This window comes from Amblyomma maculatum, chromosome 9 (assembly GCF_055883805.1).
Source record: "Amblyomma maculatum isolate TAMU_Amacu chromosome 9, ASM5588380v1, whole genome shotgun sequence".
In the NCBI taxonomy this organism is placed as follows: domain Eukaryota; kingdom Metazoa; phylum Arthropoda; class Arachnida; order Ixodida; family Ixodidae; genus Amblyomma; species Amblyomma maculatum.
In genome coordinates this window covers 122,461,670-122,476,823 of record NC_139352.1, presented here as the reverse complement: position 1 = coordinate 122,476,823, position 15,154 = coordinate 122,461,670, and the positions used below count along the sequence as shown (strand labels likewise).

Sequence of the window (15,154 nt, the reverse complement as noted above, 5' to 3'; positions counted from 1 at the left end):
AACCCCCGTCAAGGGCAGCGAGGCGGTGGCAACGCCGGCGGAGTGGCCTTTGTTTCCGGCTGTGGCGACCAACCCTTCCCGCCTCCCCTCCTTCGGGATAGACACGAGCTGCCTTGCGGGCCTTAATCCCCTTGGCGCTACGGCAGCAACAGCAGGGAACCTATTCTTGTGCTGAATGGGCAAGAGGCGCGTCGTCGAGCAGCATTGACCCCGCTCGCCGAATTCTCGAGGCAAGCGGGTGACCTCCTTGGAATTTCGTGGAGTAAATGACCACCGCCAAATGGCGACTTTTCGGACTATTTTACCCTAGTACCGAAACTCCATTGCCCGCAAAAAATCGTCATGGACATCGAAGAAGTTTGCCCTCGCCACCAGAAGATGTGCAAGGAGGTTCATCCTCTGCAGTAGGCGGCACCTCGAGTGATCCCTTGCCCCCACTGATTGGATTGTATCTATGAACTTTGTTTCCCCAGCTAGGGAACTGGGGATAACAAACCATACTTAACTGACGGATTTTGTTTGCACAGATAGCTCCGTTTTCCTCTCTTGACCTGTACATATGCCATCATGAAAAACGTTGTATAAAACGCTCTTCTTTGCCTCTCCTCCCTGGCTGCTTCTGCTCCTTCATCCCGGCTCCTCACGGTTCGACTGCGGTGAAGTCTAGGCCCCGGAACCCAGGCCACATCAATGTGCAAATTGTCCTGCACGATGGCTCTTCTTGCCTGTTGGAGCAGCTGTCTGTATAAAAGGAGAGATCACCAAGGAGGGCAAGTGCACACGAAGCAAGCAAAACTTTGGACCACGAGCACCCCTGCCCTTTTATAGGCCAACTGCTTTAATACTATGCAGTTCTCACCTATCGGACTCGGGAAGCTCTTTTGTGTCATAGAGGACTAGAAATCAGTGGAGTAAAGAAGCGAAAGCTACAAAGCCAACCTGCACCACTGCATATTGTACAGTGATGTCCCCTCTCGTGGCATAGTTTCATGTTTACAACATAAGGAAAGTCACGGGGCAAATCATCCATAACTGCTATTTCGTCAAATAAGTCTGGCAGCCCAACTGTGCATCCAGGCTGCCCGACACATTGATTTCCGAGCTAGTGCCATCTATGGAAGCTTTGCGTAACAAGACATCGCCAGCAAATTAGTCACAATCAAGGAACCTTTTTAAAGTTAGAAAATGACAGTTGGTTTAGAAAAAAAAGCCTTAAAAAACAAAAATCAACACTACACTATGTTTTATTACACACGTTTGATCCCCGCTTGCTTCTGCTCCTTGCCAGAACCAAATAAAGTACCTTCGCTACCTGCACTTTACCTCGCACATTGTTCACACCCTTAGTGGAGGCACAGTATCTGCACAAACTGTCTTCTGCACACACTGCAACTCGCGTAGTGGTGACAGTCGCAGCAACTCTTACCGACAGTAGGCACGTCTGCTGAGCATGAAATGGTCTATACACCGTGCACTGTCAAGTTAGGCACTTTGCATTTCAGTCATGGCCTAATTGAATGATGGGAGGGTGATTGCAGGCATGGCCGTGCGTGACAAAACGTTGCCGCCCACTGCGGAGAGCTTCTTGGGCGTCCATAATGGTGTACCCTGAATTATCCTTGACAATCTCTCGTTTTGGCTGACTGCTAGCAGGCCTCACGCACAGGGTATAACATAGAAGAGCATATAAGGGGAGGGAAAGTCGGAAGGTACATGCTAGGAAACATAATATAACAGAGGGTGTTGGGACCCATTAGAACCATTCATGGATGTTTATTAAGGTAAACCATGCAGTGCGACGACCATATGGAGACGGTTATATGGGTTATAATCCCCATACGGGGGTTATATACCGTATGGGGATGGTCATCTATGGTTGAGCACACAAACCTGAGGGCAGCGCCAGTAGGATCAGGAGAAGGATGATACGCAGAAGCGTGCCGTACCAACCGCATGACTGCATGCTGCCTCTGCAGCGTCAACCTGCACAGAGAGGGCAGGCCAAAGACTGAAATTCACTTGACCGATGCAAAGCTCAAGTTTGTCTAACAAGGCACTGATGCTAAGCAGTATTGAAGTTAGCAAAGGGCTGTTACCGATAATTGAGAAGAGGGCAAATACGGGCTGGCTAGTACATACTTCAAGTAAAACAGCGCTAGGGTAGACACGCGTCTGTTGTCTACCCTAGCGCTGTTTTACTTGGTTTTTAATATAAGAAGCAGTTATACCGAGTATGGAAGGACCAGCATAAAAACTTTTTCACAACTGCAACTGGTTGTGCTATCTTATCTGTACAGTTATATGGAGGCCAAACAAAACATTGCAGACTGAATCCCGATACATAGCAGGGGTTCGCGGGAAATGCAAAGTAGAAGCAAAGTAACTTATTAATGAAATGCCATTGAGAATAATATGCAACTGCATCACAATACTCTTGAAGCATAACGGTGACTCGGATAATGTAGCTCTTAATGCCAACTTCACTGGCCTACATTATGCTCTAAAGCTGACCTTATCGTTAGAGCTTTTTTTTTAAAAAAAAAATTTGATTCGTTATTACGGACGACTCGCTTTATGGACAGCTTTGTGCAGAAACCAAAGTGTCCCTATTAATGAGGCACAACTGGTTGTTCCTTTTCAACACCACTGTCTCAAGTTATATCTAACCTGCAAAGCAGCTGTGCTTTGCAATTTCCATGCCCCATTCTGCAGGTTATTTTATGTTACAATATTTATTAAAATTTAGGCCAATAGCTCTTTTAGGAACACAAGATACAAAACTTTGAAGGTTTTATAAATAACCCCAAAACCAGAAAAATGGCACGTGCCTCCACAACACTTTAGCAGATGACAACGCTGTTGCCATTACTGCCCCTAGCTGTACCCAACGAAAGTAACTGAGAGGGCAGCTCTAACTTCTCATACGAATTCCACAGGTTGTAGAGCTTTGTCCTTTAACATGACATGACAGCCTGCACACTGGATATAAATGACACTTGCGAGACACGAGCACAAGTCGAATCGGACAAATAAATGTCACGCATTTTGTAACTGTTTTCGTTATCAATTTCTAAAATTTTTTGGTAGGCTTCCATTTGAGGAACCTTAGCCCGATAAAACATGGCTTCTGTAGAGGTCATTCTACAAGCACAGCAGTACGCTCAGTAACAGAAAGAGCTTTAAATTCAAGCAACATTACTATAGGCATACTCCTTGACATTAGAAAAGCATTCAGTTATCATCATCAGCCGGACTATTGGCCTCGAGATCGAGCAGAGTCGCCGCCTTGCGGCTCAGCGGCGAACCCTACTCAATGTGGATGAGTGTTCGCGTCGCGTTCCAGCCCTCGGGGATTTACGCGCACGCGTGCAGCGCGTGCAAAAATGGTTTGGTTTGGTTTGTGGGGTTTTACTTCTCAAAGCGACTCAGGCTATGGGAGACACCAGGATATAGGACTCCGGAAATTTCGACTACCTGGGGTTCTTTAACGTGCACTGACACTGCACAGCACATGGGCACCTTGCTTTTCACCTCTATCGAAAAGCGGCCACCGAGGCCAGGATTCGATCGCAGTTTGGTTTCAGAACAGGCAAATCAACAGAAACAGCCTTATTAGCAATGAAAGAAATTATCTTGAACAATATCAATGATAACTTGTATACGGTGGGCCTCTTCCTTGATTTTAGTAAGGCATTTGACTGCTTAAATCATGCGATTCTTGCTTATAAACTTCAGATGTACGGAATCCGTGGTAAACAACTCAGACTGCTTGAAGATTACCTCCAAAACAGAAGCCAGTCAGTATCTGTAGATAATGAACTTTCATCCCCTTTACCTATTAGCTGTGGTGTCCCGAAAGGGAGCGTACTTGGACCCCTTTTGTTTAATACCTACATAAATGACATTGTAACTATAGATCCTTCTATTCATTTTGTAATTTACGCCGATGATAGCACATTACTTCTTTCAGGCCGTAATCTCAATGATGTAATAGCGAAAGGTAACGACCTATGGATAGCTTATCTAGGTGGTCAATGATGAATAAATTAAAGATAAATCCTACAAACTCGAAGGCTGTAATATTCCTCGCAAGAAACAAGCCGACAACACCAAACTGTGTACTGAAGTTTGAAAACCAACAAACAGAAATTGTTGAGGAACATAAATCCCTTGGTGTATATTTTTCATCTCATTTAAACTGGAATGCTCACATTGAACATATCTGCAAAAAACTCTCTTCTGTCTGTGGGGCCCTCTCACGATGTCGTGCAACTCTACCTATGAAGTGTAAACTACAAGTTTATTACGCATTATTTTTTTCTCACCTTAACTACTGTAGTTTAGTGTGGGCCACAATGACCAAGGCAAACATAAATAAGCTTCTCGTATTGCAAAAGAAAATTGTTCGAATAATAGGTGATGATTATGCGACTACGTCCAAATATGCATTCCAAGCACATAACATTATCAGTGTTGATCAATTTTATAATTATAGGTTACTACAAATCATGTATTTTTCGAAGGCATCTGTTGCCGAATTTAATTCTTCCTTAGCATCTTTGGAGACGCATCGTGCTAACATGCACACAAGAAGTACTAATGCATGGAATGTACCACGTTTTCGCACTGATTATAAATTACAAATGCTATCTTACAACCTGCCCCATGTTTTAAACACATCAAAATGCAATAGGATACACAAAAGCCGAGCTGCGGAAATATTTTGTTGAAATGTGATTTTATGCTTCTGTTTGTAGATTGCTGAATGTTTGCCCAGTTGACATTTTTCCCTTAAATTACTGCGCATTTCAACCGTTTTTCTTTTTGTGCCATTTACTTTAAAGCTTATTAGTGAGTTTCCATGTGTATTTAATTTTTTGTTATTGAATGTGTCTACTGTATGTATGACAGATTTGGAAATTTCCTTCACCACTCGTCTGCTGCTGCTTTTATGGGTTTCCTTGACACTGTCAAGCTGCGAAGGCAGCTTTTATCCGGGAAACCTTCCAGTTGAACCTGGAAATAAGCTTATTATTGTATATTGTATTGTATCCTTGGGAACAGCGGTCGAGCACCGTAACCACTGCGCCACCCCGGCAGGGCTCGGGAGTACAAAAATGTTTTTTGTTTGTTTCCCGGTTCCTACGCGCTTTTGTTTGCCTATCTGCCGCTTGCAAAAGATATGTGAACAGGATATCATTCCACGCTTCATTAAAAGAAAAAACACTTGTCCGTATAGATCATGTCATGCTGGATAAGGACATCAGTCGTGGTCTTCGGCGCTTGAGATTCTTTGACATGCGGTGTCTAAAATGAAGTGGCACTGTCGTTAGCAAGCAGAACAGGTCGCTCCCGTCAATAAAGCTTAATGCAAATGCTCAGAAATCGTATATTCCCATTTCCGCTTGGAATACCGCAGCTACTGAAATATGCTGTAGAAGAACGGCTGATTGGGCGAGTTGGTGAACCATGATGGACAGTAATGTATATTGCGCAAAAAGACGAGACAAAGAGGAGAAGTGGACAACGACGGCGCAGAACTTCTGCGCCGTCGTTGTCCACTTCTCCTCTTTGTCTCGTCTTTTTGCGCAATATACATTACTGAAATATGCGACTGCAAACAGCTTCATATAGCAGAATGCACTTTGAACAGGCCACTCTATGCCTTTTCTGTATGCATGACAGAGTTGTGTGAGTATCATTTTTTTTCTTTTTTTGCTGTTAAACCTCAATCGCGGCGTTTCAGTGGTATGAGTGCTCGACTGCTGATTTCAAGACTGCTGATCTCAATCCCGATAGTTTCGAAAAGCGCTTCTCTGCTTTGGGATTTGACTGCACATTAAGCAATCCCACGTGATCGATGTGACAGGTAATATAATTTAAAAAAAAAAATCGACACCGGAACTAACCTCTGCAATCATTCATCATATTCAATGCTTCTTTCATGTTTTAAACCCCGGGCCAATATGCATTTTTTTCTTTTATTTTGCTATTGAAGGCTTCTGCGCATCCGCAACTGTGGTAGTGAGCACATTTTGCTTTAGAGAAATGCTCAAACATTTGGGAAACATATCTCCAGTGCACTTAATTGTTACGCTAACTATTACATAATACACCTAGATCAATGTACTTTACTGGTAGCCTATTATATCCATTACAATTCCTTTTCGTATAAGTGCTCTCTTCCGAGTAAACTCGTCGTTTCTGACAAGCTTCATACGGGCTTAACTATCAATGTTTAGTTTTGGAATAAATACATCTTTACGGTCGCATGATAAGATGAGCAAAATTTCTTTCAGGAGTTTTATATCCGGCACCTGTTTTGGAAGTAACCCTAATATTTTGCTTTGCATAAGGTTGAGTCACTGCTCAATAATCAGTGATAAAGAAATCTTCCGCCTTGCCAGAACATGACAGCGTCCATGTGCAGTTTCTGACAATGTCTTCACAGCAACTGATTCATAGCTTGCACTTTAACGTTACTGAAAATTAATTGCTGATTATCGTAAATTTTGTCAAGCGTGCAAAAGTTCTCCCACATAATTCCAAATCCAAATCCACTTTATTTCCAACCTACAAGTTGGGGGCCCCCAGGAAAAAAGCTGTCACAGACAGCTTGACTGGGCCCTGGGGGCCTACAGGCAGCATCTCGCAGAGGATTTCACAACACCGTCAAAAAATGGATATGTACATGAGGTCAAAATCAAAAGAATTATACACACATCAGATATCAGAAATGAATATGAACATCGCAGTATTTATTCATTGCCTCATCATAAAATTTGTTAATTCGTGTCTAAATGTGTTAAGCGGGGCAGTAAAGTCAATGTGGGCTTTAAGTTCATTATAAAGTGATGGTATGCGGTAGTCAAGAGTGGCCCGACCATAATTTGTTCGTGTATGTGGCACTGGCGTTAGTTCCCTGAAATTTATTGCCATTGCAAAAAAAAATAATAATAATTACACTACTAATTTGCCATTTATAAGCATCACACACTTCAGAAATCCCTTATACTTTCCTCGGTTTCAAAAAATCATTGACGCATGCATACACTATCTCATTCTATGCAAGAAGCATCTGCGTCGTCGTGAGCTCGGCAAATTCAATCCACTCAGCGCTGTATACATGAACAGTCAGCTTTCCTGTACGGCGAGGTTTTCTGTACAGTGTCGATGTAATCTCTCATTTTTGGGGAATACTTGTGCGTGGTTGACTAGCCAGAGTTGATGTGCACTCAGTCTATGGCAACTCGCCATGCAGTATGCTGTCAGTGCTACATTTACCCTGCTTAATCCTCGACTCAAGCTCGATATAATGAACCAGGATTTCCAGATTCATTCTAAAGTACTGGAGGTCAGAGTACGAACCTTTAAATAAAGGGGCTTGACACTAAATTTGCCTGTCTTAGTCACACACAGTTGATTAGAAAAACAAAGCTGCCATTAGGCAGGCCCAAGTATTAAATGAGTGAGCGCGGTACAGCGCAAGGAGCGTGCAAAGTAAATCTAAAAGACTGGTGGTTGCATGCCTTGTTTTCATAAAATCCACGCTTCTTTTGCTGCATCGAAATCCATGGAATTATTTTTTCCAATATTGCCAAAATACTGCAGAAAGCACGTTTTCATCGCAAGTAAACCTGCAGTAAACTCGGAAGCTGACCTACGACGCGTGCGTTTCTGCGAGTGCCGCCGGCTACCGATTCACTCTACTGGAGAGACAGTGGCGCCACCCCTAGGTCAATCTCGCAGTGAATACCCATTGGAGGGCGAAGGCCTCTCCCATTTTCCTCCAATTAGCCTGATCCCGTGTTAGCTGCATCCAATTGACCCCTGCGAATTTCTTAACCTCAATCACCCACTTAACTTTCTGCCACCCTCTGCTACACTTTCCTTCCCTTGGAATCCAATTGGTTACTCTTAGTAGCCACTTCCTGTCCGTGCTCAATTCTCAATTTTGACTAGAATCGATAACAAGTTATTTCTCTGACCCATTCTGCACCCTTCCTATCTCTTAAAGTTACCTTTACCATTTTTCATTCCATAACTCTGTGCATTGTCCTCAACTTTTTCGTTAACCTCCATGTTTCAGCCCCATAGGTGAGTACTGAAAGGATGCAACTGGATGCAAGTTTTCAGAATATATGTGGCTATAAATTTTTTTCTTTGGCTAGTGCGAGATTTGATGGTACTGCTCTGCACTTGTCATCAGAATTTTTCTACAAAACTTTACCGGACTTAACAGAGACAAGAATGGGTGAATATGAAATGCTCTTTGTAAAACTCTGCAAAAACACTGTAATTGGTGAGATATACCACCAAACTGAATCTTGAACCCAGCCATTCTTAGATAAACTGGAAGCAATACTGTACAGCCTCACAAATTGACAAAAGAAAGTTTGGTTTGGTTTTGTTTTGTTCCAAAGCAACTCAGGATATGAGACACTGTAGTGGAGGGCTCCAGAAATTGAACCACATGCGGTTCGTTAACGTGCATAACATCACATAGCACACGAGCACCTTGAAAACAGGAGTGATAAAAGATAGCCTTCCCGACCTTTATTATCGCTTCTGTCAATCAAAGTAACACGTTCACAGATCACCTAAATGGGACTATGAAGCAACGAAAATTTCTATTCATTCAATAAATTATTCAAGTATAGATTTCTATCATGCTAGCGAAGCATACAATGCATTCCAGACACTACTTAAATCGTGCTGTGTTCAAAAGCAGTACCAGTCTCGCAGAGCCCAGCACCTTAATTCATGAGTGAATGAGGAAATACTTCACAAAATCAGATTAAAAGAGCACTGGCATAATAAGATGACAAAAAGTCTTAACAGAAATTATCACAAGCAAAAATACCGAAATATATGCAACATACCACTCTCTATAATGTGGAGGCAAAAAAAAAAAAAAAAAGCATTATAGCAACCCACTTCAAAAAGCACAAGCAGCTCAAAAGAAACATGGCATATAACCTCTCTTATTACAAAACCGTCTCAGAAATGCAGCATTTTCCCAGAGCTCGGTGCTTTCAACTCTGACCTAGCATGTCTCGCTTGGATGTTCAATCCTTTTTCTTTAATATAGGTATTACCATATCTGCCACCTTGAAAAGATAATCCTTATACTGTTCTGCCTACTCCATACCACAGTATCTCTGGTTACACTGAAATAATAGCTGCCAAAATTGTTGTCCGCCAGATGTCTGCTTATAAAGCTATGGGCCATCATAAGATATCGATGAACATAATCAAGGACTACATTCACATTTTATGTATCCCACTAGAAAAAATATTTAACAAGCCATTTTTCCCAGAAGCTTATCCAGCAATGCTTCAGCCATCTACAAAAATGAAAACCACAATGATACTGAAAATTACTGCCAGGCTACTATACCAAACTGCATTAACACACTCCGAGAAACTGAACCTTGGAGAATAATGGACTTTATTGTGAAATATGAAACCTTAGCCCGATAAAGCATGGCTTCCGTAGAGGCCATTCTACAAGCCCAGCAGTACACTCCGTAACGGAAAGAGTTAACCATGCTTTAAATTCAAGCAAGATTACTATAGTCGTACTCATTGACATTAGAAAAGCATTCAAATCAGTTATCATCATCAGCCGAACTATGGCCCACTCCGGGGCGAAGGCCTCTCCCATTTTCCACCAATTAACCTGGTCCTGTGCTAGCTGCATCCAAATTGACCCCTGCGAATTTCTTAACCTCATCCATCCATCTAATTTTCTGCTGCCCCCTTCTACGCTTGCCTTCCCTTGGAATTCAATTGGTTAATCTTACAGACCATTGGTTATCCTCTCTTCAACTACATGGCCATTTCTTCTTCTTAATTTCGACTAGAATATCAGTAACCTGAGTTATTTCTCTGACCCACTCTACACGCTTCCTATCTCAAAGTTAGCCCCACCATTTTTCATTATCCTCAACTTAAGTAGAACCCTTTATGTTAACCTCTATGTTTCAGCCCGTACTGGAAGGATGCAACTGTTATACACTTTCCTCTTGAGTGATACCGATAAGCTGCTAGTCATAATGTGCGAGTACCTTCCAAATGCCCTCCGTACAAATCTTATTCTCTTAGTATTTCCCTCTCATGGTCTGGACCTGCGGTTATTGTGTGTCCTTGCCTACCATTTCCAGTGCTTCGCTACCTATTTTGAACTGCTGTTCCTTTCCCAGACTGTTCAACATTATATTAGTTTTATGCATATTGTTCTTTAGGACTACCGTTCCGCTTCTCCTGTCTAGTTCATTATACATAAGTTACAATTGGTTCCCCGAGTTACTTAACAAGGCAACATCATTAACGAATTGCAGATTACCGACATATTCTCCATTGACCCTAATGCCTAACTGCTCCCATTCCATCTCAGAATACACCCTCTAAGCAAGCTGTAGATAGCACTGGAGAAATTGTGTCTCCTTGCCTAACACCTTTCTTTACTGAAATTTTACCACTTTCTTTATGCACAACTATTGTTGCTGCGCAGCCGCTATAGATATCTCCCATGTACTTTCATATATGCCTCACCTACACCTTGACCTTGCAATACCTGCATGACTGCTGAAGTTTCAACCAAATCAAATGCTTTCTCGTAGTCAGTGAATGTTATGTATAGAGACTGGTTATGTTCCGAGCACTTTTCTATCACCTGGTTGATAGTGTGAATAAGGTCAATGGTAGAGTACCCTTTTCAAAATCCTGCTTGATCGTTCAGTTGATTGAAGTCTGAGGTTGTCCTGGTCTTATTAGCGATTAACTTAGTAAATAACTTGTATGTAACGGATAGTAAGCTGACTGGTCTGTAATTTTTGAAGTCCTTAGCGTCCCTTTTCTTTTGAATTATGGTAATATTAACGTTCTTCCATGATTCCGGTACTTTCGATGTCATCAGGCATTGCACATACAGTGTGGCCAGTTTTCTACTTATCTAGTGAAGCAGCGCAACCGCATGAGGCCAAGAGGGCACAAAGAGATAAACAACGTGTTGAACTGACAGCAAATGTTTATTCCGGATGCTATCGCCATAATATACTTTAACGCCTTAGAAAAAAAACAAAAGTAACAGAGAGGAGCGTAAAAGTATCAAATGGTTCAAACCCAGTCATTATACGCATGCAGCTGTATCACGCGTACATCGATTATGTGATAGCAGATAGTTGCGCTCTTTTCATGATATGGCAACGGAAGGGGTGCTGACACATTTCGCACCTAGCTTTTTATTTTTATTTATTTTATTTGTACATACTACAGCTCCATCTGGAGCTATAGCAGGAGTAGGGTGGGGGTGTGCATATTTTAAGAAATGACAAAATGAAAAGAAAAAATGTAAGGTAATCATAGAGTACAATATCAATAAACAATTGAGCAAACAAACAAATGCAGAAACAAACTAATAACTGAATTCAGGTTATGAAGACAGTGATTAACAGTGGCTGATTACCTTACCAATTCAAGCAATGGGAGGGAACGATGTGATCCAGGTATTCTGTTCCATGCCTTGATCGTATGAGGGAAAGAACTGTGTTTAAATGTATCGCTTCTGGCAAAATAGGTGCTAAGGTTTAGTTCATGATAATTCCTTGTGGATGTGCGATGTGCTGGATTAATATAACTGGTAGATGACCATGTACGATGCAGTAAAAAAATTTCAAGGATTCAACTTGCCGGCGACTTGATAATGTTGTTAGGTGCAATGAAGGAAGGGCGGAAGTGGGCGAAAAATTCCGGTGATACTGGTGACAAATGAAACGAACAGCTTTTTTTTTAACATTTTCGATCTGGTAGATATCAGTTAGTTTATGAGGATTCCATATAATGCAAGCATAATCAAGTATGGCAAGGATTAACAATTTGTACATCAATAACTTTACGTCACATGGAGCTTGAGCTAAGTTAAGTCTCAGATAACCCAATTTCTTAAGGGCTTTACCGCAAATTAAATCAATATGTTTTAACCAAGATAAGTTAGTAGTGAAAAAGTAATACCCAGATACTTATATTCAGAAGCCCTTTCCAGTGATATGCTGTTAATTGAGTAGGCAAAAATGGAGGGCGATGAACTGTTATAAAATGACATTAATACAGACTTACAAAAATTGATACGCATTTGCCATTTTTCTCACCATTCAGAAAATGCGACAAGTGATTCGTTAAGACAATAATGATCCTCAAAGGAATGGATGGTGCTGTATAGGACACAATCGTTGGCATACATGCGGATTTTAGATTTGACGTTATTCGGACGGTCGTTAATATAAAGCAAGAAAAGTAAGGGGCCTAAGACGGATCTTTGTGGCACACCAGAAGAGACTTCGACGACACTGGATTCACCAGAATTGTATGCTACATACTGAAAGCGGCCAGAAAGAAAGCTAGATATCCAGTTAACCAATGTTGAATTTTTTAATACAAGGTTTAGTTTGTGCGGGAGCTTTGAATCGATTACGGTGTCAAAAGCTTTAGAGAAGTCAATAAATAGAGCAATCAATTTGGTTACCAGAATCAAGGCTAAAAGAAATGTCATGCACAAATTCAGATAATTGTGTTAACGTGCTAAAACCCCGTCGAAATACATGCTGAACGTTAGATAAGATGTTATTTGTTTCCACGAACTCTGTAATATGCTTGTAAATAATATGTTCTAACATTTTGCACGATGATCACGTTAGCGAAATGGGCCTGTAATTGCAAAGAAGATGTTTGTCACCAGATTTGAATAAAGGAAGCACTTTCACCAGCTTCCAAGAGGCAGGAACAGTACTAGAATTGAGAGATTTACTGAATATAATATGTAAGTAGCGAGCTGTCCACTGATAGTACCAGACTAGAAACACATTTAGAATGTCATCAAGACCAGCAGACTTCTTAATATCCAAGCCTAGTATAAGATTCAGGACACCTTCTATAGAAACATCGACATTAGCGATTGAAGAGGAAGTGCTAACAAAGGATGGCAAAATCTGATTATCATTCGTAAACACTTACTGAAAAAAAAGCGTTGAAGGCGTTAGAAATTTTGTTAGGGCACTGAAGTACTTCATTATTGTTCTGGAATATATTGGATAGAGTAGACTTGGGCAAAACTGCAGACCAAAACTTTTTGGGATTTGAGGATAAAAGATTTTTTAGCTCAACACGAAAAAAGAAGTCTTTCGCAGACTTTGTTGCGGCACTAAGTTGTAGCTTTGCTTCACTAAAACGAATCATACTTTCTGGATTGTTTAACGATTTTTTACGCCCAAGTCTTCTCACACAACGGGACAAGTGTAAAATATCACGATTTATCCAAGGCAACTTTGGATTTTTCTTTTTTTGTTTTAAGGGGGACAAAACGATCGATACATGTTTTAACGATTTTCACGAAGGAATTGAAAAGGGCATCAACATCGTTTGCAGCACTCATCGTCAAGAATTTATCAAAGCAATCAGCCATTTAGTCGGTAATTGAAATGTCATCTGCGTTGGTAAAACAGAGAAAAGATGTAAGATGATACTGCGGTTTATTAACTTCACACGTAATTGAGACAAGAATGGCTTTATGATCAGAGATGCCATCGATATCATATTTGTAACCTTTCCTGAACAAATCAGAAGAAAGAACACCAAGTCTAAAATAGCATCATTCCTAGTAGCATCACTGATAACCTGGGTAAGCCCGAAGGTTAACAAAAAGGATAGTAGCTCCCTAAAAACACTTGTTTCTTTGCCAGAAAACTGCATAGATGGCCAGTGAATGTTCGGTGCATTAGAATCGCCCATGCAGAAGAAATTCGATGAACCGAAGTTATTCTCAAACATGAATTGATTGAGGCTGTATAGGTTATCAATACTGGAAGCAGGAGGTCGATAAAATGCACAAATTATTACGGCTAATTTAGCCAAAATGAGTCTGCACCAGACAGACTCAGTATTATCAGGACTGTGTAAAGGGGTTACCCTTAGGTCAGCTCGGATAACTAAGGCAACGCCTCCGCCTTTGCAATTTCGCCTATCGGCTCTAAATGTGACATAACCGGGAGGAGTGAATTCTGCGTCTAGAACCCCCTCATGCAACCAGGTTTCGGTAATGCAGACCACGTGAGGAGAATAAACTGAAATGAGAGCAAATAGATCTGAAGATTTATTTACAATGCTTCTTGCATTGACATTTAAGAGGGTAAGATGCTCAATGGAATTTACACTCAGTCAGCTCTGGGTAGGTGACGAAGACTGGTGGTGATCACGAGTAGGCGAATCAACGGTAGAAGACAGCAGAGCTGTACGAACATGGTTAGCTGTAGCGGGATCTGCCCTAACTAAAGAGTTGGACTGATCATCCCAGTTGTACCTTACTCTGTCAATGACGGCATGATCATAGTGTAGACGAACAGTAAAACCATTATCGCGGAAAGCGGCCGATGCCTTCCAAAGTTTGTCTTATAGAGCGAACTCTAAAGGAAAAGTCTTCCTTAATAAAAAAGTCTGAATTTTTAAGCTTCATGATTTCAGAAGCCTTGATTATCTCTCTTGCAAGTTTATCCTTGTGTTTGATAACAACTTGGTGCAAATTCTTACTGGTCGAATAGAAGCGACAAACGAGGCTGTGCAAGGATCACCTACAGCTTCTTCTACAGTCCCGCAATGAGCCGGGCATTTGGAAACAGCAGTGGCGTGAAATTAGCCTCATGGAGTTTATGTGGCAGCAGCTCCTCCCACACCTCCGAGGGCAGCAGCAGCTCCTCCCACGCCTCCCAAGAAAACCAGGAGGGACGCTCAACCAAGTGCACAATGTGGATGGCGTTTCCGTTCCGGAGGACATTCAACGAGTCCTACATCTTGGGCCAAAGATCGTTGCCAAGAAGGGCACGTCGCAGAAGAGCCATATAAGTTTTTACAAAAAACCTAGCTCATCTAACTGTTGATGACCCTTATCAGAAAGAAATCAAAGTAATTTAATTGCTAAAAAGTGATCAGGCCAAGCCACTCCGCATATTTTCTATTGACATCAAAGACCTATATTATTCCATCCCTCATGACAAGCTGTTAAAGTGCATTAGAGAAGCAATTGACGACTTTGGAGTGGTTGCCTTTCAGAAGGCTTGTGGCATTTCTGCAGAAAGCTTTTTAGATCTGTTGCTAGTACATA

General features: G+C 41.5%; 1 protein-coding gene across 11 annotated transcripts in view; it reads right to left on the bottom strand.

Annotated features, from left to right (window-relative positions):
• LOC146180296 (P-selectin-like) overlaps window positions 1-15,154 on the bottom strand; it is a 103,493-nt gene that overhangs the window by 62,793 nt on the left and 25,546 nt on the right. For all 11 annotated transcript variants that reach the window (XR_014700822.1, XR_014700821.1, XM_084579519.1 and 8 more), the window contains one exon: window positions 1,891-1,983. Coding sequence is in view for 9 of the 11 variants with exons in the window: in XM_084579519.1 (XP_084435645.1) it covers window positions 1,891-1,963 (73 nt within the window). In the remaining 2 variants the exon portion in view is untranslated. The remainder of the gene's footprint in view (window positions 1-1,890; window positions 1,984-15,154) is intronic.